The sequence below is a fragment of the Poecilia reticulata genome, chromosome 23 (assembly GCF_904066995.2).
Source record: "Poecilia reticulata chromosome 23, P_reticulata-male-v2, whole genome shotgun sequence".
NCBI classification, from domain to species: domain Eukaryota; kingdom Metazoa; phylum Chordata; class Actinopteri; order Cyprinodontiformes; family Poeciliidae; genus Poecilia; species Poecilia reticulata.
Genome location: NC_088852.1, coordinates 6,339,354 through 6,366,546, shown reverse-complemented (window position 1 = coordinate 6,366,546; position 27,193 = coordinate 6,339,354). Strand labels below are relative to the sequence as shown.

The 27,193-nt window shown below is 39.6% G+C and overlaps 1 protein-coding gene across 4 annotated transcripts in view; it reads right to left on the bottom strand.

Moving 5' to 3' along the window:
* Nucleotides 1-27,193, bottom strand: part of bltp3b (bridge-like lipid transfer protein family member 3B) — a 39,245-nt gene that overhangs the window by 1,368 nt on the left and 10,684 nt on the right. Inside the window, exons 3-24 of one of the 4 annotated variants that reach the window (XM_081604079.1) lie at nt 25,324-25,362; nt 23,711-23,802; nt 23,328-23,517; nt 23,087-23,227; nt 21,231-21,398; nt 20,100-20,280; nt 19,940-20,023; nt 19,689-19,865; nt 19,463-19,609; nt 19,200-19,318; nt 18,183-18,324; nt 17,898-18,091; nt 16,424-17,146; nt 14,325-14,965; nt 13,309-13,392; nt 11,192-11,340; nt 10,095-10,252; nt 9,867-10,017; nt 8,526-8,567; nt 1,873-2,132; nt 1,046-1,148; nt 810-961 (exon numbers count right to left, since the gene is read on the bottom strand). In XM_081604079.1, the coding sequence (XP_081460205.1) occupies nt 810-961; nt 1,046-1,148; nt 1,873-2,132; nt 8,526-8,567; nt 9,867-10,017; nt 10,095-10,252; nt 11,192-11,340; nt 13,309-13,392; nt 14,325-14,965; nt 16,424-17,146; nt 17,898-18,091; nt 18,183-18,324; nt 19,200-19,318; nt 19,463-19,609; nt 19,689-19,865; nt 19,940-20,023; nt 20,100-20,280; nt 21,231-21,398; nt 23,087-23,227; nt 23,328-23,517; nt 23,711-23,802; nt 25,324-25,362 (4,137 nt within the window). The remainder of the gene's footprint in view (nt 1-809; nt 962-1,045; nt 1,149-1,872; nt 2,133-8,525; nt 8,568-9,866; nt 10,018-10,094; nt 10,253-11,191; nt 11,341-13,308; nt 13,393-14,324; nt 14,966-16,423; nt 17,147-17,897; nt 18,092-18,182; nt 18,325-19,199; nt 19,319-19,462; nt 19,610-19,688; nt 19,866-19,939; nt 20,024-20,099; nt 20,281-21,230; nt 21,399-23,086; nt 23,228-23,327; nt 23,518-23,710; nt 23,803-25,323; nt 25,363-27,193) is intronic. The other 3 variants (XM_081604080.1, XM_081604081.1, XM_008400551.3) reach the window with 3 other exon arrangements.

Here is a 27,193-nt window from a genome sequence, read left to right as displayed (position 1 = left end):
CCAGGAAAGTTCAAAGTATTAACATCTTGCAAAACAAACCCTGAAAAATGTGGTCGTATAAGATCAAGATTGAACATCTAGGCGTATATGCAGATGAAAGACTGAACATTATTCTGAACATGCAATACCCTAAGAAAAAACATGGTGGTGGCAGCATTATGGTATGGGCTTTCCTTCAGCAGAAACAAGGAAGCTAGTCAGAGTGGTTGGGAAGAATATGGGAAGAAAGTACAAATCCTGAAGATTTTAATCCTTTAGCTAATCTTAAACATCCAGCAAGAGGTAAAGAAATCTTTCAAAAGAAAGCATGCGCTAGAGTGGCCTAATCAAAGTCCAGATGCAAATAGAAGTGTCAAATTGTGGCAAGACTTGAAAACTGCTGTCTACAAATTCAAGTCAAGCTTATTTGCTTATAGCACATTTAAGCAACAAGGCAGTTCAAAGTACTTTACATCATAATAACACAATATGGAAACCAATTATAAAACAAGCAATAAACATTCAACTTTGTCAAATGGTGTCATGAAAATCATCAAGTAAATATACGTCAAATATGTTGGACAACGTTCCATTTATTGTGGTTCAAAAGTAGCTGTAAATAGGTGGCTTTTCAGCCTTGATTTCAGCTGTTTTGCAGTTTTCTGGAAGTTTGTTCCAGATTTGTGGAGCGTAGAAGCTGAATGCTGCTTCTCCATGTTTGGTTCTGGTTCTAATTCCAATTAAACACATTAAAGTTTGCAGTTGTAATGTTACTAAATGTAAAAGTTTAACCTTTGAACTCCAGAGTATTTCATCGGTAAGAGTCTGACCTTTTCCCTGTCGGTCGGTCTGGGGCTGCTGGGCGGCGTTTGAGTCTGCGTCGCCTTCGCTGTCCTGCAGACGCCGCTCCCCGCCTCAGGAAGTGGACTCAGCACGCCGTCCGTCGGCGCTTTCTTGGGTTTGGCGTCTGCGGCGCCGTCCACTGTGACGAGAACGAGGGAGAACAGAGTTTGTAATTAATTACAGCTGGGCGAGTTGGGAGATTTGATGTAGACGCTGCGTTTACCTCCGACAGAGAAAGAGCCGTCGTCATTTCTGCGTACGATGAGGCTGTCCACGTGTAGCGTGTTTGTTTCTGCGTCGGGATCGTCAGAGGCGTCGTCTCCCTGCTGTAGACAGGAAGTTACATCAAAAATTACTTTATATGACACAACCAGAGGTGGGCAGAGTACCAACAAATTATACTCAAGTAAAGGTAAACAGTAGCCATCCATGAAATGACTCAAATAAGAGTAAAAATATAACAAAATCAGGCAAAATATTTTTTTTCCAAATCAGTTTCTTTCGATAAAACTTGAGAAAGGTTGTTTTTTTTTGTGTCTAATGAATTTTTGGCTAAAACATGTTTGTTTTTCACTCAGTGGGTAGAAAATTCAGAAATTTCTACTCAAGTAGGAGTAGAAATACGTCATACTAAAACTACTCAAGTAAAAAGTATCCGTCCAAGAAGTTACTCAAATTAGAGTAAAAAAGTATTTCGTAAAATGTTAACTCAAGTACAGAGTAAACTGATCAAATGATCAATCATTTAATATTTAAAAATTACATCATCAGACGAACCAAAATGTAAAGGCAAGTGTAAATTTTGGTATTTTAAGGACAAAAATGACAAGAAAGAAAATGATTCCAAATCAGTTTCCTTCAATAAAAACGTATGAAAATTTTACAAAAACTGCCGATGTGTGTCTGAATTTTTGGTTAAAACATGTTTGTTTTTTCATTCAGTGTAGTAAAAATTATCCTAAAAGTACTTTTTTTTTTCCAAAAAGTTAATCAAGTAACTGCAATTGAGTAAATGTAACCCTTCAAAAGTAAACTAAAATGTGTCCTCACCTCTAAGTTGATGTGTGTGTCCCTGATCCTGATCTCCATGGGCATCACATCGGTGGAGCGGTCGCCCTCCAGGAAAAGCGCCAGGTTGCGCAGAGACGCCATCATGAAGCTGGCCTGGTAACCATGGAGATGCAGCTGCAGGAACCCGTTCCGTTCCGCCAGCGGGGAGTGAGCGGCAGCGCTCGGCCCGCTCTCCAGGCGAGCCCGGACCTCCGGGTTGTAAAGACCCCGGCTGGAGTCGGAGTGGGTCTCTCCACCCGCTGTGGAAGAAAACACAGCGGCTCACGCTCAGAATGTGAGGCGTTTCATATTTGACCTCTGACCTCAAAATACTCCAGAGCGTAAAATGTAACTTTTGAAACTTTATTCTACTCTGCATCCGTCTCACTTTACTGACACAGAAACAAAAATACATACGATTTTTTTTTTATTCAGAGCTTAACAAAAATATACATTAAAAAAAAATATATACATCTAATTCTTTAATAGGTTAAATAAAAAAATAACTGTTTAAATTTTATTTTATGTATTAAATTTAATGGGTTACATTTAAAAACAACTACCTATTCAATTTAATAGGTTAAATAAAAAAAATGTTTTACCGGGGCCTGCCAAAGTGTGCCCGTCGGTTTTTAATCAATAGTTCTAATGCAAAAAAAATAGCATTAATGTTAAAGAAAGCTGCAATGTAGTCAATAACCTGTGGTGAGTCAGTAGCCTGTTCACCAAGCTGTACCTGAACCATTCAGTATGTTAAAATTAATGCATAAGCTAAAATTAGCCAAAATGCTAATAGTAGCCTAAATGCTGGCAGTGGCATGTGCAACATCACTAACATGTTGTTTTAATTTGACTTGCTCCATTCAGTATACTAAACATGTGTAATTAATAAGAAAATTTGCTAATAGCTAACATTAGGTAAAAGACTAATGCTAATGCAGCAAATGCTAATGTTTGTGCTAATGTTAATAAACTCCCTTGCTGCACAATGCCTTTACCTTAATTAACAGGACAGGAGACCAACGGGACTCGTTACGAAGCCCTGGAAGAAGGTCGGGAGAACAACAGAACTCTCTATGAAGCCCTGGAGGTCAGCTTGGAGACCGACGGGACTTGCTATGAATCCCTGGAGGCAGGCCGGGAGACTGACAGGACTTGCTACCAAACCACGGAAGCAGGCCGGGAGACCAACAGGACTCACGATGAACCCTAGAGGTCAGCCTGGAGACCAACAGGACTCACGATGAACCCTAGAGGTCAGGTCGGAGACCAACAGGAATCGCCATCAACCCTAGAGGTCATCCCGGAGACCAACAGGACTCGCCATCAACCCTAGAGGTCAGCCCGGAGACCAACAGGACTCGCCATCAACCCTAGAGGTCAGCCCGGAGACCAACAGGTCTCGCTACCAAGCCACGGAAGCAGGCCAGGAGACCAACAGGACTCACGATGAACCCTAGAGGTCATCCCGGAGACCAACAGGACTCGCTATCAACCCTAGAGGTCAGTCCGGAGACCAACAGGACTCGCTACCAAGCCACGGAAGCAGGCCAGGAGACCAACAGGACTCACGATGAACCCTAGAGGTCAGCCCAGCGACCAACAGGACTCGCTACCAAAGCCATGGAAGCAGGCCGGGAGACCATCAGGACTCGCTATGACCCCTAGAGGTCAGCCAGGAGACCAACAGGACTCTAGTAGGTTGATTTTTTTTTAATTATTTTTGTTTTATTATTTTTTTTATTTTCTAAATTTAGACAGGAAGTAATGTGGGTCAGTCCACTTTCTATAAGTGCAAGGGCCTGGTGAAGGACAAGCAGGCATTTGGTTTGGGACCGATGGTTTTTAAGAGTGGTAGCATGAGAACAAATGAAAGTTTGATCTCTGTAATTGTTTGGTGAAAGAGGAAATAAATCACCAAGAACAATCAATAAGCTTGGGCATTGAACCTTCTTTTGCCTGTGTCTAGAAACATGACCCCAGCGCCCTACTAGTGGCTTGGTGGAACTTTTATTGGATGTTTGGCTGTCAGAAGTGGTTCTGTCTAGTTTGGTTCTTCACCTGTTTATCAGCTTTATTGTACCTTTATTGTGTCGCACTGCAGCCACTGCAATTCCTAAAAACAAGCAACAAAACTGAGCTAATCCCCTGTGTTCTCAAAACGTGGTGATATTTATAACAGTTGTCAAACTGTGGCTACTACAGCATATTTAAAATAAAACAATTGACCAATATAAATAGAAATTTGCCCCTTCTAGTATCTTGACAGAACAAACAGAAACTAAACTGTTTATAGATTTGTATCATGGAGAATTTATCAAACATCAGTTTTCTAATCTTTATTTTAAGACGTATTTAATAGATATATCTAATAACAAATGGCACTACTAATATTTTTGTGACAGATTTCTCCTTGTCCTGTATTGGGATAAAATGGTTTTCTGGACACAATGGAATCCCATAGCGACCAATAGGCGCTGTCCAGTCCAGTAATGCATATCAATTAGCAGGAGTATGAAACATCCATCCATTTTCTTTACACCCTTTTCCTTTAGTGGGGTCAGGAGGTGCTGGTGCCCATCTCCAGCTGACGTTCAGAGCTAATGTTCCACCCTGAACAGGTCGCCAGTCTGTCGCAGGGCAGCACAGAGACACACTGGACAAACCATGCACACACACACACACCTAGGGACAATTTGGAAAGGCCAATTAACCTGACAGTCATGTTTTTGGACTGTGGGAGGAAACCGGAGTACCGGGAGAAAACCCACACATGCACAGGGAGAACATGCAAACTCCATGCAGAAAGACCGGGGCTGGGAATCAAACCCAGAACCTTCTTGCTGCAAGGCAACAGCTCTACCAACTGCGCCACTGTGCAGCCCCCATTTTGAAACAAGTTAAATATTACATATATATATATATATATATATATATATATATATATATATATATATATATATACACACATATATATACATATATATATACATATATATACATATATATATACATATATATATATATCACACATACACACTACCACCCCTGAAAAAAATCCCTGCCCCCCTCTTGCCACCCCATAAATATTTTTCTAGATCCGCCCCTGGCTTTGAACATCCATAGGACTCGTAGGACTCGCTACCAAGCCATGGAAGCATGCCGGGAGACCAACAGGACTCACCATCAACCCTAGAGGTCAGCCCAGAAACCAACAGGACTCACTATCAACCCTAGAGGTCAGCCCAGAAACCAACAGGACTCACTATCAACCCTAGAGGCCAGCCCAGAAACCAACAGGACTCACTATCAACCCTAGAGGTCAGCCCAGAAACCAACAGGACTCACTATCAACCCTAGAGGTCAGCTCTGAAACCAACAGGACTCGCCATCAACCCTAGAGGTCAGCCCAGAAACCAACAGGACTCGCCATGGAGGTTGGACAGGACTTGCTATGAACAAAATGTACGATTTTCAGAAATCGTACATTTTCAGAAATGTATCGTAGCAGCCTCTGATCACATGTCTGAATCGTTGTGGCTTCTTCTGTGGCTGGTCTGAAACAGACATGCCGTCTTTGTGGGTTTCCTTTTGAGATGGTTGCTGATTTTGCTGTACCATTAATTCCCTCCGCCTTTTTTTCATCTGTTCCACCTCAAGCTCCAAGTTGGCGTTTTCCTCCTCCAACAGGTAGTATGCCTGTTGGAAGACAGAGGTTTTTCTCCTCCAGGATGGCATTTTCCTTCTCCAGGGTGGAGTTTTCCTGCTCCAGGGTGCCGTTTTTCTCCTCCAGAGCAGTGTTTGTTTTCTCCAAGACAGTCTTTTTTTTTTCCAGAGCCTTGCTTTTCTGCCTCAAGTCAGAGTTTTCTTTCACATCTACTGTATTTCTCCTCTCCAAGAGGCAGCTTACCTGCTCGAAGGTGTTTTTCTCCTCCAGAGGGTTGGTTTTCAGCTTCAGCTTCTTCTGCTCTAGGGCCCTGAATTTCTGCTTCAGGGCTGTGATTTCCATGTCATAGTTGGTGCTTCTCTTCTCCACGGCAGTTTTTATCTGCTCCAATGTGGCGTTATCTTCTTTAAAAGTTGTGTTTACGTCGATCAGCCTTTTTAATTCTTTGTCTTTCTTCCGAATCAGTTTATCTTTTTCAAGTGCTGATTTTTCTAAGTTCATAACTTGAAATTTTAGCTCCTCGTTTGTTTTAATCAGTGATGGTCTTTCAATGGACATCCTGCCGACGTCTTCCAAGATGTTAAGGAGCTTCTGTCTCTTGCCAACATCTGCCAATCAGAGGACATCGTCTTCTTGCTCTTACTCATCATCGATTCTGTCCGTACAAATCGTTCTTGATCTCTTACCATACAATCCTACTACTAGCTCTCCAGCTTCTGCAATGGTTATGACGGTAGAATTCAAGAGTGCAGCTTTTTGTGTTGGTAGACATCAAATTGTGTGATGTCACAAATTGATGTCACTACCTTAGCAGAACAACCAGAAAACTGCTGAAGTTTGAATAAAAATGCAGCTCGGTTAAGCTGATGGCCATTGGAGACGGTTCAGCTGGTAAAATATCACCAAAGCTGAAATCCACACTTGGGAGACAGCGGCACTTGAGGACAATGGACTGGCAGCAAGGTGCCAGGACCAACGGTCAAGAGAAAAGTTTGTGCCCGAAACCAGAAAAAAAAAAAAAAAGTATTTAAGCTATTAAATTAACCTATAATATCTTTAAATAAAAAAGGTATTAGGTTTTATAAAGGTTTATTTAACTTTATTTATAATAAGTTTAACCAACCTATAGTATTTTAAATAGGTTAAATTACAAAAATGTAACCTATTAATGATATTTTAAGAGATAATTACTAGTTGTTCAAATATTTTAATTACTGAGTAATATACATATAAGAATGTACTTTGTATTAAATGGATATATAATATAAAGTTTATTTTTAAGTTTTTATAAGGTCCACATTAAAACTGAACATAATTTTAATATTTTATTTTAAGTCCATGTGTGACACAAAAATAAATAAAAATAAAATTTTGGAATATATTTTATTGATCCCAAAGGGGAAATTTCTTATTTGCTGACAATTTACTGTCATATAAAATGTTAAATATCAGCAAATATAAACATAAAATGTATAATGTGTAGAATTCCAACACATTTTTTAAAATATTGCCTATGAAATAAAAGTTAAATTAAATATGTTGATGGTTCTATAAGTTACTTCTTTTTTACTTTAGTGGTGAGCAGTTGGTGAAATTTAAATGTTACTTATTTAGTCATTTCCTGTATTGTAACACTTTGTGGGATCTGTTGAGATGGTATGAGCAGTCAATATCTTCCCCGTTCTACATCTCTTTAATCTTTGCTAACGTTTTTTTATTTCGTCAAATAACCTCATGAACTTTAAGCGGCTGTTTCCAAGAAATTTAAGATTGTTTCTTCCAGGTAAATAGTTTCAAAAGCAGATGTGTGGAGTATTTTGATGTCAGGTTTAAAAGCAGCTTTCAGTGAGACGTGAAGCGACTGTAAAGGAGGAAGCAGCAGATCATAAGGAGGAGTTGGAGACAAAAGGCAGAGATTCCCTTAGAAAGAAGTGAAAGAGGCTTTTTACCGTCCCACAGGCTCCAGCTGACAGTCATGTTTAATTATGTTTCCTGACTTTAGCTGTTCAAATAAAATTCCTGCTTTACCTATTCATGTATGAACAATCTAATTTCTGAAAAGGGTGAGAAAATGAGGCGATAAAAGCTGAAGTTGACACATCACAAGTCACAAAACAGCATTCAGCAAGTCATGGAAATGAACATATTGATTCCATTTAAAAAGCTCTGAGAACATATGGAGGGTTAAAATGGAGAGGAAACACAGATCTGCACAAAAACGCAGAGCTGTCAGCTTTTCCTACATAAAGTGGCATTTTCTCTCTGTTCTGAGAAGCTACAGTTGGGGAAAAAGTAAAAAACAAAAAAGGTGGAAAATGCAAAACGAGAAAAAGCCAGAAGCTATTCAGAAGGACTGAATGAGTGAGATAAGACAGAGAGGAGAGCGAAAAGATGGCCTGGAGAAGAAAAGGAAAGGTGGAGACGGAGGGGTGAGCGACAGGATTAGGAGGAAGATGGAGTGTGAGCTTGAGGGAGAGTAAAATTGGAGGGAAAGAGGGAGGATGGGAGATAGAAATAGGTGGCAGGGGGGTAAAGCTGGCATCTCTCTCATTGCCTGAATCACTGGACTGAAACTGCAAAGTCTGCTGCAGTGGAGAGAGAGGAAGAGGAGGATGGAGAGAATTAGACGGAGAAGAGAACGGGAGGATTAGGGGTTAAATCTGTCCACGCGAAAACCAGAAGTTAATTTAAATCTGGCGTGTTTAAAGACTGGGGGGCCTAATGTTGCAAATAATGGGACCACTCAGTCCATTACAGACAAATCTAGCCTTCATTAAGTGCCACACACACACACACACACACGCACACACACGCGCACACACACGCACACACACGCACACACACTCTCAAGTGTTCCCTGCTTGCTGCTAGAAAACGGGCAAACACACACGCTTCATGTGTGCAAACATGTTAAGCACAGGCACAAATGCACCGAGCCAAGCATGCATGTTAGGACTGACATGGTGAGTGAACACCCAGCGGTTACCTTGGCTGCTCTGAGCAGGTATTGGTACTGAACACACCATACCTGTGGGGAGGTTATGGGAGGTACATAAAGACAGAAGCAAGGGTGGGAGGGTTAGAGTGGAAAACCTGTGGAACCGAACACAACAGACTAATCTGTCGTCTAGTTTTTAAGCATTTCTGATTTTATTTCTAATCTCACCTGAACAAGTTGCTCACAATCCAATTTAATCCAATCATATCATTACATTCGGACCCAGTTCATTTTAATGCAGTGTAATTATTAACTGCAATCTAGTTAGATTGGATTGGTCAGGCTTTTTGGATAAATATAGCCGAGTATCATCAGCGTAACTATATATATTTTCCTAAACTGTCTAATAATTTTAATACTTTAGACATTTATGTAATGTGATGTTAGTTTATTCAATAAAATCTAAAACTGTGATAAGCCACGTTATGTACATCTTTAAAAACAATAATTTTATGCAAAGTTTGAACGTTTTACCCTTATTTTTGCTCCGTTTGGGTGGGCGCGGCGACTTTTTATTTATTTTTTCTTTTTATTTATTCTGAAGATTCTCCATTCGAGTAAAACAAAAAAATTTATTTCAATACTTATTTCCTCCAAAACAATTACAATCCATTGTTGGTTTCTGGTATCTGACCTAACGTCGATCAGTCCTGAGTTTAAAATATAATCTCTAATCTCAATTTGTGAAACTATTTGTGGAAATTCAGAAAAATTGAAAATAAAATGATCAATTTGGCTTTTCTGAAACCTTAAAGCTGATATAAAATGAATTAATTTTGAATAGGTTTGGACATATTCCCAGGTTCTGTGCTTCTAAGTCAAAATAAAATTATAGTGCCTAAAATGTTAAAATAATTTAAATATTTAAAATATAATCTGCTTCTTTAAGAAACTTCTTTAAAACCGTGTTTTCAGCTTAATGGATAAAAATCTCCCATACTTCCCTTAGCCTAGATGATAATGAATGCTAATTTAAAACCTTTATAGTTCAGGACCTCCTTTTGTTTTTCTTTAAAAAAAAAAAGCATTTTAACCTTTCCAGTAACGTCCTGCAGCTCCCTGCTCTTGGATAAAAGTTACTCATTTCTCTTTCCGTCTCACGACTGTCTCATAATTGGTCTGGAGTAAAAAAAAAAACCACCAACAGGAGCTCTAAATGTGTGTTCAACAACCTCTCCCACACGCCAAGTTTAGCTATAATTTTAACAAGTTCCACATGAAACAAGACAAAATAATATTACAGATAAATTATGGAAAGCTGTGAAATGTGGGTGCAACGTGGAAAACATGCAGGAACCGTAACAGATCGCATCGATGGTTGTTTCTTACCGAGGCTGCGGTTGCTGAGGTACTCTCTGAGGCCAATGTTGCCCAGCTGGTTGGGAGTGACCCGACCGACCTCTAGGGTCACGGCTGAGCTCTCGCCCACCGCCTCCATGCCCACACACAACGTCTGGACCTTCAGCACCAGCACCGACACCTGGAGGAGGACAGTCAGCGTCACCATCTCTTGGTGTTTTGACTTCTTCTGAGTCAAAGACTTCCTGGGCCTCTCACCATGTCTTTGGCGGGCTCGTCGATGCTCTGGGAGGCGGCGCTGACGCTGTCGGGGGACGCGGTCCCGTTCTTGTCCTGGACAGTCACCGCCTCGGCGGCGCTCTCCGGGACGCTCTGCTCGCTGATGGCGTCCTTGAAGCCGGAGATGGACACATCGTCTGTGAAGAAAAGGAAAAGAAAAATATGACTTTTATGGTTTCTTGGGAAGCTGCTCAACTGAAAATAAGCACAACGCTGCCCCCTGCTGTTAGTGTCGAGCATCTTGCAAGTACATCTGTACCGTTTCTCCTGATTTGTGCAAAAGATGAGATGCAAAATGTACAATGTAGTTTATTAAAGTTAGCTACGGACGCCAACTTCCTAAATGAACGTTTCTTCACAATACAACTCAGCCTGTCGCAATAATCAATTAATAGCATAATCAATTGAAATGAGCTATTTACAGAGACATTAGAGTTCATTTTACTAATCCGTTTGTGTTTTTTTTATTTCCACGTTATTATTTTTGGTAAATTTAACTGATGGAACAATTCATCATCTAGCAAAATTTATTGTCATGAAATTTTGCTGGAACACAACCATAAAAATTATGCAGGCAAAATTAATCAAAGTTGGTGATTCTAACGTGACAAAATGTAAAAAATGTCAAAAGGAATGAAAAGTTTTGCACTGTAGAGTTGAAACTGCATATTTACTTATACATTTTTTTTTAAGTCAGAAGCAAAACAATCCCGTTTCCTATTTTAGGTCAGGTAGTTTTATTATTTCAGTTTTATTATTAAATATTTCAGGACGCTATAATTTCCTCTTTTCATTCTAAAAGTGGCCTATAACGCATCACATCTGTCCTCCAAATGCAAAAACTGAGATTATAGCCAAATAGTTACAATTTTATGTAATAAAACAAGAAATTAAGGTTTTATAAACTGTAATATTATATTGATATCTTTATTTGGGCCTCAATATTTTGGTGTTTAGCAAGAAAGATCATTTTGGTAACCTTAAGTGACACAAAACGTTTTTTTTCCGTCATTAAGGTTAAAAAAGGAAGAAAAAAAGCATTTGTGTTTTTATACAGAGGATGTAACTGAGTCCACCTCTCTCCGTTAAGCTGTACGTGTCTCCGTCTTCCATCAAGTAGCTGTCTATGGAGATGTTGTCCAGAGACTGGAGGGACGGGCTCTTCTTCATGTTCTTATAGGACACAGAGAAACTGGACTGGGAGCGATCGCGCATCAAACGACCGCTACAAAAATAAAACACACATGCATAAGAAGAAGTGACGCAAAAAGCATTAGAAAACGAATTCTGAATCCCAACACTCTCTGGGAACGACTAAATTTAGATCAAATTAGACATCTATTAACAAAAATAGGTAAAATTTTAAAATTTTATTGGGTCTAATATGCATTTTATAATACTGACAAATGAGATTGGAGGCTCCCAGAGCTCAGTGAGGCAGCCGTGAATTAAATGTGCATCATCTCCTCTGTGTGGGGTTGTTTAAGGTCATGTCTGCTCTATTAATGGCTACAAACGATCGGAAATAAAACCAGAACTAAATCAGAGAACACAAGGCTAGAAAAGGACAAAGACGACACAAAGCTTCTTGTTTCAACATCAAAACAGTAGAAAAGAAAAATAATTATAAAAGAAAATTATAAGAGAGACAATAAGAACAGGATGTCGTGCACACATGCAAATGCATGCCCACTGGGGGATCCACAAACATTTGCACAGATTTTATTCATGAGACCATTACGAGAACAAGGACACCGTCACGCGCACACACACACACACACACACACACACACACACACACACACACACACACACACACTTGATGCTGACTTCACAGCGGCGGCGCGGCATGTTCGCGTTCTTTCCCCTTTTCACACCGCCCTTCTAGTCACAGCGCTACTGCAGAGCATCTTCTGTCCATCAGCTTACACATTCTCCATACATCACAATTCCTTTACAATCTGCAGGAATACTCTGGGTTTTATTTAATTACAGAGATTAAGGATGAAATGCCAGAGTTGACTAGATGTAAATCAATCATATATTCAGTTTGGTTCAACTGCGAAATACAACAAGGTAAAATGTACAATCATATTATGCTGTACATCTAACAAATATGTTCAGCATAATATGATTTTAATGCAGATGTTAGAATTTATAGATCACAACATGAGCATGTAGTCTGATGAAAGATATTTCCTCATTTATTTACAATTAACTTTAGTTAGAAAACTGCATTAATGTCCCACAGCCTGGTAGGTTCTGATTCCATTGAACCAAAGCCACACTAGATGCGTTTCCATTACAAATGTACGAAAAACTTTCACAATTTCTGTGTTTTGATTGAATAAGAAATGTAATTAAAATCACACATGAATAAGTTTGTTCACATGAGTTATTTGGAAAATGTCAGCCATTTTCCTCCTTCGTCGATTCCTCCAGAAGTAACATATTTGTTGATCATGTGACTCGAGTGACACAAAAAAAGTGTTTCTATTGTGAAATACACTCATTTTGATACAGCTGAAAAACCACCTAATCCTACTGCAAAAATGTAATAAAAATTATGAGATTTTTTTTTCCACAACCGTTATGTTTCCATTAAGCAAATTTATCTTTGTAATTCCAATTTGTGCAATTTTATGGTCAATGGAGACGCAGCTAGTGGTGCTTTCAGTTTAAAACAGACGAGGAAAAGCAGTAAGAAAACATAACGCATCATACAGTCCAGCCATCTACACTGAAAAAACTAAAAGTTATACTAAGTAAATTTGTCTTGCACTTGAAATACGAGAAAACCAACTTAAAAATAATTTTTCACCAAGACATGAGTTTGCTTCAAGTAAATAATTCCTTAACATCAATAAAAAAAACAGTAAATTCACTTGTAACTAATACTTTTTCACCAATATTAAGGAATAATTTACTTAAAGGAAGCTCCTGTATCTTGATGATAAGTTACTTGTAAGTCAGTTTTGTCTCATTTCAAGTGAACTAAGATATTTGGACAAGAAACTAGACCAAAAAATAGACCCGACTCAAGAAATTTAAGGTCTGTGCGCACTGATGTAGAGATAAAAATCAGGAAGCGCTTTAGATACTACACACATTCACACACACACACACACACACGTCACGCTGCAGGTGTGAAGTCAGCTCTTTACCATATCTAGTCACAGATCCAGAGCCTTACATGTTAGACATGGAATAAAGGGAGGTGGATCTGCTGGAGTTTGAGGAGCTGAGGAGATCAGAAACCACAGACAAACTTCCTTTCCTTAGTAGAGAGAAAACACACACACACACCTCGCATCGGTCAAAGTGAAAGGCAAGAGGCAGAAAAGAGTTAATGAGCTCAGAAATGATGGACAATGAATGAGGTTGAAACTTGAAATGACTGACAGTGGAAGTTTAGACAGAAAGCTCTTGTGTTCAGGAAGAGATTGGATCAGAGCGGATCTCAGAAACACCACAGGAGAGAAGAAAGTCAGATTTTATGAGGACAGAAATTAATCTGCTTGTTGTATTTAATTTCCCTCATTACTCGGTGTGTAAAAAGCTGCTGTTAAGATTAAAATGACAACTACAGACACAGATATTTCTTAAAATCTGCTGCAAGAAATTATAATTCTGTTGATAATGTGACCCATTATTTTGGAGTGGCCATAATCTGTCATATTTCATACGACTTAAACATGGATTAGAACCAAAATATTTTTAAAAAACAGGGTATTTTCATTCCTGAATAGACTCACTTTTTTAGATTTTAAACAAAATAAACAGTGAGGAAAATATTCTGTAAATCCTGATTTTGAATTGATTGAAAAATGCTCAAAAATAAATATTAAGATGTATTTAAGTGGCAAGTCTTTGCCTATTTGTGAATATTCTGCATATCACTTTACCGTAGAAAGACGTCCTGCCTATATGCATTATGAATAATTATTTGACTTTATTTTATTTAAGAAAAATGTAAATTGAAGAAATTTCATACAGAATTGTTTTAAACAGAATCCCTATGCCGTTTCTGAATTAAAAATAATTTCTGAATCGAATCGTGACCCTAAAAATCAAAATAAATCAGCGTGAGTCTTTCAGCTGAAAGCATGAGTCATTTTTTGCATGAAAAATTATTCTTTTTCATGCAAAAAAGAATCATTTTGCATGATTAAAGTCTGCATCTGCCACGTGACACGAAGAAAATCATACCTGGAAATTGACTGAGGCATCTTTGCAGCTGCAGCTTTCTCTTTGTCACTAAAGTCAGAAAGCGGGTCGGTGAAAGCGGGTTTCGGGTCCAGCCCAGAACCCGCTTCATCCCCGGTTCCCAACCCATCCACCACGCCCTCCCCCACTGCCTCTGAAGCCCCCTTGTCCGGGTTCTTCGCCGGAGTCCTCTCCTCACAAGCCGAGGAGGGAATTAACGGGGTAGCACCCAGAGTGGCGCCACCTTCTGGACCTTCGCCACATAGCAGCTGGTCTACAGTGCAAGGCTGCTTGGCTGCTCCTCCGTCGTCAGACCCCGGCTCCTCGTTGACCCTCGCTGTCCCCTCCGCCACGTCACCTGCCGGTTCGAGCGTCCCTCTGCTCTCCGAGGGGGAGAGCTCTGACCCAGTAGGAGATCCTGAACCCTCAGGTAGGGGAATGGGCTTCATGAGGAGCGACACCTCGGCGCTCTTCAGCAGGAGGCCCAGGCAGAAGGTGAAGGGTTTGTGGTCGGCGGGACAGTGTGTCGCATCTTTGCGCTCTCTCTTGGAGGTCATGCTCTCCAGATCCTGCTGCAGCGTTTGCTGCAGGGTTTTCAGGCTGCGCAGGAGGTGCATCAGGAACACGTACTGCCGATGGCTCACCTGAAACACAGATTTGAGTAAAAGCAAAGATTGTGACATGTTAAACTTATTTGCTAAATAATAATTTTCCACGTCCCCTCAAACATCATTAGCTACTAGCAAAATGGCAGACAACGATACAAAATATGTAATAAATCAACTCACTTTTACTTTCTATTCCATTTTTTCTCTTAAAAATTTAAATGTTCTTGGTACTTTGTCGTCATGAACCTGTCTCAATGCCGAGGCAGAAAAATTACATCCCAAATTTTTTCATACCAGATCCTTTTTTCATTTTTATTTTTTAAAAATAAATTACAAACGATAGAAAAAAATCTTCAAAAAGTTACTTTAATTTCAACCATCCATTCTCTGAGTTGGACAGTAGGGTGTAATTCTGCTTAATTATGAGAATATAGCCATAACATTAGCAAAAAAATACACAATTTTATTTAAAATTTACAAGAAAAAAGTTGTTTTAATTAAAAAAAAGGTTCTAGACCAGTGTTTCTTAACCTGGGTTCGATCGAACCCCAGGGGTTCGATGAGTCGGTCTCAGGGGTTCGGCGGAGCCTCTGCCGCGGAGGTAAAGACACACTTGTGTAAAGTCGTGATGACGCGCCACTTTGCCATCACTTAATGCAGAGGATCACGTTACATTCCTTGGCCAATCAGAGCTGCGGAGGAGCCCTGATTGAAGGAGCTCCACTCTCAGCATGGATTTGAACTTGTGTCTTTAATAACTTCAGCAAAGCTCACAGTTTTTTACCAAATTCTGTAGCTTTCGGTGTACTTCTAAATCTGCTCCTTAGTCGCATCTTTTCGGGGTTGCTACTGCCTCTAGTGCCATGGGGGTGGTAACACACTAATATAATTCACTAAATCAGAATACCACAAAGTCTTCATTATTTATTATTAATTTTTCATTCTTTTAAGAATGTAGAGCTAATTAAATGATCTAAATAAGACCTTAAAGCGGTTCCAGTTTCTCTCGATGGCCAACCTGTTGAAACTGTGGCAAATCATATTTTATTTATCACTACAGAAGGGTTCAGTGAATGCGCATATGAAACTGGTGGGTTCGGTACCTCAAAAAGGGTTAAGAACCACTGGTATAGAGTAATAAGATGTGATGTGAGCAGCTCATTTTCTTGAGCATCCAAATTTTTCTCCTGTTATGACGACTTTATTCTGGTAATTTTAACCCTTTATCCTCACATTACTGTCTTACAACTCAACTCTCGTGAATTAAAAGATTAAAACTCATAGCTTGGCCCTAATATTCAATCACAGAGTTGACCTGAGTTCAAAGTTCAAATAAATAGAACCTTGTTATACAAGATTTGCTGATATCTGAACTATGGAAACCCAAGAAGTGCATGAATCCAAAAAATGAATAAACCAATCAGTACAATCTATTTTAAATGGATCGTCTCTCACAAAACTACCACATCTTTCTAAATAAAAACACAAACGTACCTGAGCGCTTAGTGGCTTCTGCACATGCACCAACAGATGGACGTCTGCATCTTTACTTGGTGACAATGACAAGCGTGAGTTGGGGAGGCTGTCCAGTGAGTGAGGTTTATGCAGCCCGTTGCTTTGTGTTGATGCTGGCGCGCTGTCTGCGCTGTAGTACTCCTTCAGCATTCGCTTCCGCTGCAAACGCGCCACTGCCTCTGCTGACGAGCTCCTGGACAGCCCGGTTCCTGCCGAGTCCTTCAGCTTCTCCTGGTGCTGGACGAGCTTGGTGGGCTGGCACGCCCACACCGTGAGAGGGAACGAGTCCACGAAGGGCTGCGGCCGCCCTTTGCCCCCACGGCTGCCTTCGTAGTCCACCCAGAACTGGGCGAAGTGCAGCGCCCAGAAGTCGGCGGCCGCAGGCATTTTGAGGGCGTCCGCACCCATGGTGGGCTCCACCAGCCCCCGGTGGACGTGCTGCAGCTTGGTGTCCTGCTCGTGAGCGTGCCGCTGGAAGACGGGGTGGAGGACGGGCAGGGAGGAGGGCGAGCGTGGGAAAGTGGAGAAAGACGGAGAGAAGAAGGGTTCCCCTTCGAAGGCCTGCAGGAGGGCCTCCAGGTGGGAGCGGGTGCAGTTGGGGGGATGCCGGGTGTTGGTGGCGACCATCTCTGATGTTTGGATGGAGACGGAGCGAGGCAAGTCCGCCGCGTAGGAGGCGTCTGGCTCCGTGGGAACCACCAACTAAAACATCAAAGAAAACATTTTACATGACTTTAAAAAGGTCTGAAACGATTAATCGACTTTTTAAATAATCGTCAGCTAATTTAGTTATCGATTAATTTACACAAAAAAAGGCAATTTGCTTAAAGAACCCTAGGTTAAGTAGTATTCAAGCGAAAAATATAAACATACTGCAAAAAATCGATTAATCGCGATTGATCAAAATAATTGTTTCAGCAGTAGAAAAGAACTAACGCTGAACATCCACCTGATCGGAGTATGAGAAGTATTACGATTCAACGACAGAAGAAAAGGTTCAACAAATTATATGAAATTTCTAAATCATTTTAAAGGCAAGTATCATTTTCCTGCCACCAAACATTTATGTGCTACTTTATGCTAGCTTGTCTCGTCAAGCTTGAATGCAAAACTCTGAGGTTTGTGTTTGATTTCTATTAATTTCATTAAAAACAAAGAAATTATACAAAAATAACAGGAAAATATACAACATATACAACTCAATAAAATCTTGAAAGGGAGCAGAAAAAAGAAAAAATCTCATAATATCTGCACATTTTAACACAAGAATACATGCAAATTACAGGGAACAAAAAAATCAGCTCAAAAAACAATTCGTATGGTTTCACATATCTTGGATAAACTAACTTTTACCATTCTGTTAAATATGTACAGTGATCTGGCATTGTGACCATCACCATTGTCATAAAATGGGAAAAGGTTTGAATACGTCTGCAGGGCAGCGAATGCTTACTTTCAGCATGAGGCCGTCCACCTTGATGTCGACGTGTTCGTCGGGTTTCTGCGAGTCGTTGAGCTTGTAGATCTGCATGAACTGCTCCAGACTCTGCCTCAGGTCCAGAGCGAAGAGGTTGATCCACACCAGGCTGCGGGGATCCAGAACCAGCTGCAGGGCGTTGAGCTGGGCGTACAGGTTGGGACACGGGACTGTAGGAACAGGAGGGGGAAGAGATTGAATTTTATGTAAAATTTACACATAAGGAGAAAGAAACAAAAACTATTTGAGTAAAAGTCTTACTGGGGTAATCTTTTCCATCTGGAAAGTAATATTCTGTAAACTCGACATGGACGGCCGGCATCTCCGGGGGAAGATAAAGCGACTTCTTATTGCAGGAGATCATGGTCTTTGGGCTGGAGCGCCGCTGGTCTGCCGTCGACACCTGGAGGAAAAGAAAAAAAAAAAAAGACAAATCCAAAAAAGTCAACATTAGAGAAAATATCTGTATGACCTCAGCTGTTTATTACACGTCAACTTTTCCACATTTTATGGAAAAGTGCATAACTTTTCATCCACACAAACATGTTTTACTGGGATTTTATGCAGCAGAGTAACAGAGTAGAGCATAACTTTTCAGTTGTGATGTTTAATTATTACTTATTTATATTGTATATTTTTTTCTCTTTTCATCAACTTATTCTATTGTGTTATAGTTTTTGTATAGCACTTTGGTGCAGCTTTAAATCTGTTTTTAAAAGTGCTGCATAAATAAATTTGACGTGTCATTAACTGTAATGTGGAAGGTTCAAAATTAAAGTGGCAGCACGATGCTGAGGGGACGCTTTTCTTCAGTGGGTGAAATTAAAGCAAATTAGACCTATATAAATACAATTTTTACAAATAATCTAGCAAATACAGACAAAAGTGTCACATTTTTCTACAAAAGAGTATAAAATTTCTCAGAATAAGAATCGTTTAAATTGTTTATGCATTATCAAGCAAATAAATATTTTAAAACTCAAATCGACCAAACATGTGGGTCAGGATTCAGTGTGAATAAAGTGCAGATTTACAAATCCTGTAACAAGGAAGAAACTGTTATGTGATTATTTTCATATACAAACAACATAATTCACAAACACTTAGAGGATATTAGGTTATTTATTTGAAGTTGACCATTTATTTATCAGTGGCCATAATCCTCTGTCTAGAAGAAACTTAAATTTCTGCTACCAACATAAAGAGTTCATAACTGTGAAATGGAAGCTGAATGATACTTTTGTTGTTTGTTTTGTTTTTTAGGGTGTGTTGAGTGACCTGGTAGATGCTGAAGTCCGCCATCCTGAGGACGAAGGAGCTGGACATGAGCTGGGTCTTTGGAGGCGGAGGAGGCGGAGGGCTGAAGGAGGCGCTGGAGGACGAGGTGTTTATCTTCCCTGGAGAGAACGGACGAAACGGGACAGAAAATAAAAAATAAGGCAGGAAAAAAAAAGCTAAACAAACGCAGATGGGCTCTTCAACGAGTGTGCATCACCGCACCCAGGTGTGCGCAAAAACCACACATACACACACAGCGGTACCTGGTTCTAGGCACCAGCAGCACTGGGGTGGAGGTTGTGTGTAGGGGCTCCAATCTAGGAGTCCTTCATCTGCCTCCCTAAGCCCTACTTCTCCTTCTGCACCCTCCTGACCTCCTAGAGGCTCATAAACCTCGTCCTTAAGGGACACTGAGGGACAGAAAACCCACAGGGATGACGTCCTGCTGAGCTAGCATCTGCAGTGTACGAAGAAACGCGTTTTGCTTACCGTGATTCGGGGAGCCGTGATGCGGGGAGCCATGTGCAGCGCCGGGGCCTTGTCGGTCTCGAACCGCGCCCTTTAACCTTTCCACGTCAGTTTTGTACTCGTCCAGTAGACTCTTGGCCCAGGTCTCTCTGGTTTTAGTGGCTTCGCTGTAGTGCATCCAGTGGACACAACTGTCCCCTGAGAAAAGGAAGGGAAACATGAGAGAGCAGACAGCGAAAGGTTTACCAGAAACAAGGAAGTGAAGAACCGACCTGCTTTGTGGAAAGGGTAGTAGTCGAGGGTGATGGAGCTGAAGGAAAGCTGCATCGCTCCGCCTGTTATCCTCCTACTGGTAGCTGTGCAGAAGAGAGTGAAAAATAAATCTAGACAAGAGTAAATTGGATTATTTTCTTTCTAATGTGTATTTGATACCTGTGTCCTTGGCATGGATGTCATCACAGATGTGCAGGTCCAGGTGTGTGATCTGGAGGTGGTGTGAGGTCTCACACACATCGTAGGCGCTGAACAGCTTGGCCATGGTTGCACTCTGGTCAGCGGCTGAGGACGCCTGCTGGGTGCGCACTTGTTGGGCTGTAGGGGGCGGCGACGACACCTGGTGAACGCAGACGGCATCTTTCAGCACTTCTGCTTTTCTTTTGTACTAACCTGGGTTCACACACTTGTGCCACAGTCACATTTAAGCAGATTTCAAGAATTTTTAAGGCAAGTTTGCAAACTTTTGCAGAGAAAAACAATACAAACATACCAAAAAAAAGACAGTTTCAATTCACTACTTTGCACAGTCTCTGCTTTTATGCTTTGAAATGTCTCTCTCACACACCTTACACACATTAATTTAAAAAGAAGTCCCAATTTAAATAATGTTGTTTAATGTATTAAATATAAGACAATCAATATCTCATTAGCACTCAATGTACAAAGGAAGTTACAAAAATCAAACTAAAAAAATGTTCTCTCAACATTTTCTTGCATTCAGCAAATAGAAATAATTTGGGAAATTCTAGAAGAAACAAGAAAATTTTAGTCTGATTTAACCTCAGACTGAGAAAAAAATGTGTATGTCTTTTTGTTAGGTGTATATAAAGACTGTTTTCCAAACTTTAATAAAACGTTAACTTGCACTTTCTTACAAAACAGTTTTAATGTTAAGCACTTTCAAGGATTTTATACAGAAATTAGGCATTTTCTAAACCTTGAAAACATCCAGTTGAAATTCTACAATTTTTAAGCATTTCAAGCACCAGTGCAAACTCTGAAAAAAAAACTGAGTGCATAAATGCTTGATTTAAGTTTTTAACATCTTTTAATGGTGGTGTAAAACATGCAGTGCTGAATATCTCCACCAGATGGCAGACTAGAGTAAATTTCAGACAGGAAAGCGTGTTGTAGGGGGACAAGTGTGAATGTTGAGCAGCAGAACGATGGTTTTGGATTTTATGATTAAATAGAAAAACTTAAGACAGCGAGTGCAGAGCAGATAGGTTAAAAAAAAAAATCACCATACCAACTTTAGAAAGAGTTACTTGTCCACTGAACTTGTACCTGATCGTCTGCAGCCATGCTCTTCCTCTGCTGAGCAGACTTCTCCATGGCTTCGCTGAGGGACTTTGCATATTGAACCATAGCTTTGAGCTGGGAGTCGGTCAGAACCCACAGCAGGTCGTCCAGGATCAGAATCAGCTTTGAAGCCACAACGTTGCAGTCCTTTATCTGCATTAGGAAGAAACGCTCATGAAAAACAAAGATGACTGACAGCATGACGAAACTTTTCAGACCAAAAAAATCATTGTACGAGTCAAGACTGGAACAATTAATCGTGATTAATTGATTATTGAAGTAATCGTCAACTAATTTAGTTATCGATTAATTGTTGACTGGAATATCCAGACTCAAAAAAAGTAATTTGGTGAAAAAAAATTATTTAGAGCAGTAATTAGGCCAAAACTGTACAAAAAATATACATTAAGATAAATTTACAAACTTCCTCAAGGAGTATAGTTTTAGCTTAACCTACAGCAGTGATTTGTTATTTCATTTCAGGCAGTAAAATGTTAATTTTCTCATTTAAAAAAGGAATTTAATTACTTATTTGCATCTTCTAATGTATTTCTAATATTGTATAAAAAAAGGTTTAAGTGGCTAAATGAAACATATAAAGAATGTGCCCATTTTTTTATTTAATTAATCATCAAAATAATTGATTATTAGAACAATCGTGGATTGCAGGCCTTTACAATTTATTTATTTAGATGTAAACTTAAAATGGTACTTTTTTTTCCATTTCCTTGTTATGCACTATATTATGTTGGTCTATCTCAATTTTATGTTTTTGATTTGAGGATATCTAGCTGCTTGCGTTCTCACTGAAACCAGGAGGATAGAGCACATAACACCAGTTTTAAAGTCCCTACACTGGCTCCCTGTAGCTCAAAGAATAGACTTTAAAATACTGTTGGTTTATAAATCACTGAACGGTTTAGCACAACAATACCTTAAAGATCTGTTATTGTTGTACCAACCGTCTAGACCTCTCAGATTTTCTAGTTCTGGTCTGCTCTGCATCCCCAGAACCAGAACCAAATGAGGAGAAGCAGCACTCAGCTTCTACGCACCACAAATTTGGAACAAACTTCCAGAAAACTGTAATACAGCTGAAACACTGGGTGCCTTTTAATCTCAACTTAAAACCCACCTGTTTAGAGTTGCTTATGGCTAAATTAGGGTTAGAGTGAGGGTTTTGATGTCTTTGATGTTTTTACCTTTTTAATCTTTTTTAAAAAATCTCTAATGTTTTTATCTTTACTTTTTAATTTCTTTTTATTTCTCTTTCTCACCGTTTCCGTTTTAATGATGTAAAGCCCCCCGGAAAACGTCCCAGTTAAATGACGTTTAACTAAAGTTCTACGGGGTTTAGAGTCCCAGTTGACGGCGTTCAACTAAAAACCTAGAGGTTGGAGTCCTTGTCAAACGGTGTTCTAACCCAGAGGGTTAGAGTCCCAGTTAAACGACGTTTAACTGAAGTCCTAAAAGAGGCGCGGGTTTTAATGTTTTTATCTTTTTTTAAATCTCTTTCTCTTTCTCACTGTTTATTCAATGTCACATGCTGTTTTTATTTTAATTATGTAAAGCACATTGAAATGTCTTGCTGCTGAAATATGCTATACAAATAAAATTTGATTGATTGATTGAAAAAGTTCCAGGTGGCTGCAACTAATGATTATTATTAGTTATTGATTAATTTATCGATTATTCTGACAATTAAACGGCCAGAAAGCCAGTTTTTTATCCGATTAGCAGAATAATTTATATATTAATTAATTACTAAAACAATCGTTAGTTGCAGCTCTAGTTTGGTGGGTTAAGACAAATCGAGACGTTCTCTCTTCTCGGACACCGACCCTTCTCTTCAGAGTGACCCTGATCTTGGACTGGTTGGTGATGAGGCGGATCGGGGCGCTCAGCATCTCGTGCTCGGCGCTCTGGATGGCGTCGGCCTCGATGCGGATCATCTGCCAGCTAATTTCTTTAAACGTCAGGATCTGCAGCCGGCAAAAAAAAACTGTCGATGAGTCAAAGATCTCTAAACAAGGCGGCCTAATCAGAGCCCATTTCCTCTGAAAGGAGCCGGCGCCGACCCACCTCCCCCCTCTGAGGGTCCTGGATGCGGGTGAATCGCAGGTCGCTGATGCTCCAGCTGGTGTTGACGCTGTACACCTGCAGCTGGGAGAGCTCAAAGGAGGCGTTGAAAGCCTTGGCGCTGATCTTGATGACGATGGAGTTGATGGATAAGGAAATGCCTTCCACCACCTTCTCAGCGAAGCCATATTCACTGCGCAGGCCACAAACACGGTGATTAGCAAGTAAATGTGGGCTAATATCGGGTTTTTGTAAAGAGATTAAAATAAAAGCATCGCTTTTAAATTTGATTTCAATGCATCTGCTGCATCTTTCTGCATTTTAGAAATCAGATTAATAGATTTCTGGCACCAAATAACTAATTTTCCTGGAATGCAAAAGCTCACCTTTGTCCAGATGCGGTTGCTATGGGAGACGGACCATTAGGGGGACGAGGCTCGTCACATGTGCTCATTTCCATTATCACCTTATCCAAGGTCTACAAGAGAACGAATAGCTTTACTTAAACACCAACAAGAAGAAAACATTATTTAGTGTTCATAAAACAAATCTCTACCAGTAGGCAACATTAGTTTTATTATACCAATAAATAAATGTCAACTTGTTTGTCAAAAATGAAGGGATGCAGCAAACAAAAATGACGGAAAAGTGTAAATTATCACAAGAGTTGAAATTGACCTCTTTATTATTTTCTCTACAGCATCAGCCTACCACCACAGTGTGGTGATTTTTTCCACAACGTGTTCATATTTGGTCTCATCACATTTTTGTCTTTCCGTCAACAATGGTCACCGTCTTCAGATTTTTAGTCTAATAGACTAAAAACCTCAACAACACGATTCCACTTGAGCTGCAGATGTTTACAACTCCTCAAAGGTTAACACTTTGCACCTTAACTCTCCTTTTACCTGTTAAATGGATGGCCATGTCATTGTACGTTTGCTCTTTTTTTTATTTTATTCTTGTCAGATTTTTATTTGTGTAATATATATACAGAAAAGTTTAAAATCTCAAAAAAGGCAGGAGTTTATCTTTCAGTATGACAATGACCCAAAGCAAGATAAATTAAAGAGGCTTTAGGATCCGTCTATGAATGTCCTCAAGAAGATGTGGAAGAAAACTATATTTTTTGAATGCATTGTATGAGCTCTAACATCGGGTGGAGCAGTAAAGATGGAGCCCAGGTGACTGCAGGGAAAACAATCATCTTGGAACCGAGTCTGTAAACCCGACACCTGCTCCCTTAAAGATGGCAGCCGAAGCGAAGCCACAAAGAAGAACCAGGCGATTGAAGCTGTCGGAATTAAATCAGACCTAAATACATGGCAACTGAAGACAAATCTACTCAGATAATCACAGATCAGTGCAAAAAATGTTTCCACCCCTAACTAGCGAGGGCAACCTCCCGAGATGCAGCATGTACAATCCCAACACTTGGTGGGTTTCTACACACTCAACAAGTAAACAAAAAGCAGAAGAGGATTCATTATGAAGCCATAATGAAACATGTATTTCAAAGAGATTTTGATTTTGTTGCACAGCATGTGGGAGTCGTTCATTTTGGATTCAGGTCCAACAGAGATGCATAAAAAGTGACTAAACACAAAGTTTTGCCCAGAAACTTGCTAAGCCCGGTGTTCGGGGCGCAAGGGGATCATCCAACCACCCGCCATATTTTTGACTTAAAAATGTTTAAAATTGACAAGAAATTTGAAAATATCACTTGATAGTTATGCATTTTTGGAAGACTGGAACATTAACACCTAAACACCAACTATAAAGTCTTTAAAAAAGGCAATAATTAATACAACTACTAAGATAAATGAACAATGCTTAGCCTGGAGGGGGCACAAGCAAAGCCTGGTGGACCGCCAGGCTTATAATACACCGAGGGAAAACCTGAAATAGTCAAGTTATTTGACAGAAACTTAATTTTTAAACCTGTTTTTCCAATTCTGGTTGATTTAATAATAGATAAGAAGCAAGAATATAAACTTACCAAAGAAATTGGGTGAGTCTTTAGTTTTGTCCATGGTATCTGTTAATGAAAAGCCAAACGGATGTTTAATGCCAAAAGAGCAATTAATGAAAGCAAAACAAACACTGAAGCCAGATGAGTTGCAGTCCATGTCAAATTATACAGCAGAATGGATTCAGAGCAAGTGTTTATTGGCAAGTTTGATTTTCACAGAACAACTTGTTCATCGAGGAGTCACAAATCAGAGTTTGACTGTTAAAGTGAATCAAACATTTCATTTGCTTTGCTCTAAACAAAAATAATCAAAGTCACCAGCAGGGGGCGCTAGCTCACATCCATCACTACATGAACCTGCATTAAATCTGCATCCTAAACAGTTATTCCTAGTGAAGTTTTTTACTAAGCTGCAATAAAATAAAAGCTTGGATTTTTCTCTTTTTCAGTGAGATTATGCAACTGCAATAAAGATTAACCTATTTACGGCTTTTTCCATATGTTTATCCACTCAACATGTCCTCATTTTATAAACTTCATTTAACCAGGACAAGCATCAAATATCTTCTGTTTGCAGCGTTTTTAAGCTAAATAGGACACAACAATGGGTTTAGCTGATTTGTAAGAGGAAGATACACGAGACATGTGAGGAAGTGAGATAAAAATCTGTGTTCTCATTTTAAACCAGCTTGAACTGAAACGTGGAAAAAAAGAGAAAGGTATCCAAGCAGTAAAAACGGTTTCTGTTCACCGGCTCCACCTGTCAAAGAAATCAACACAAAAACTTCCAGTAAATTATTACAGCTGAAAAACTGCAAAGTCTGCATAAAAACAGACGATAAAGGACGAACAGAGCACAGCGCTTACTGTGTTGCTCCCTGACAAAATGGTGACTAAATAACCGAAGAGAGAGTCCAAGAAGAGAAAAAGAGGTGGAAAATGGACCTTGGTCTGTGCAAATGTGGAGTCATAAGTAAATTATATAGCTTCTTTCAGCTTTTCCAGGGTGTGCCAAAGTCTGCTCATGAATGTGACGCATAACTGAGACCAGATCAAGTTATGAAATAAACAGAGAGCATAAAAGTAGAGCAGAGTAGTCAGACACCAAGATAACTGCTTGTGACACATAACCCCTACAAGTAAATTAGGTACATAGACGAGAACAATAATGAGAGAAAATCAATTTTTCCACTTGACTTTTCTCTAATTTTTTAAATTAGTAATAGCATTTTGAAGGTCAAAATGTATGCAAAATTTATGCATGAAATACATGAAAAGAGTTGGGGGTGAGGCACTGCAGTGCTGTGCCTCACTGCTGGGGGCGCTGTGTCACACAATAAATGAAGCAGGAAGGAGGAACTACACATCTACATATGTTGACGTTCCACAGTGTCTAATACATTTAATGAATGCGAGTGACATAATTAGTCTTTCTGATCAGCAATAAATGCTCTGTGGAAATGTGTAAGGCAGGAAGTACCACGCATTACTCATAGGGGGCAGTGCTGAGCACAACAGGCAAAACTTACTCTTCTACACATTGAAATGACTGAAAACAGCAAAAAACAGTCAGAATAGAACCTTTAAAGGCCAATCTTCTTATGGTTGCCAGATTTTTAGAAAATGAAAGAAAAATTAGAGAGAATGACAGGTTTTATAACATTGTGATAGAAATATTTCAAAGTCTTCATTTGCAAGTAAAGGATAATACATAATTTTTTATTTTATTCAGAAAAGAAAGAAGTCAGTGGAAAAAAAAACATTCTAATTAAAATTTTTTTCTTCTTACTATTCAGGGTTTCCCCCAGAAAACTTGTTACGCTCGGTGCGATACGGCAGCCATCCAGCTGGCCGCCATGTTTTTAAGTTAAAAAATGTTTAAAGTTGACAGAAAGTT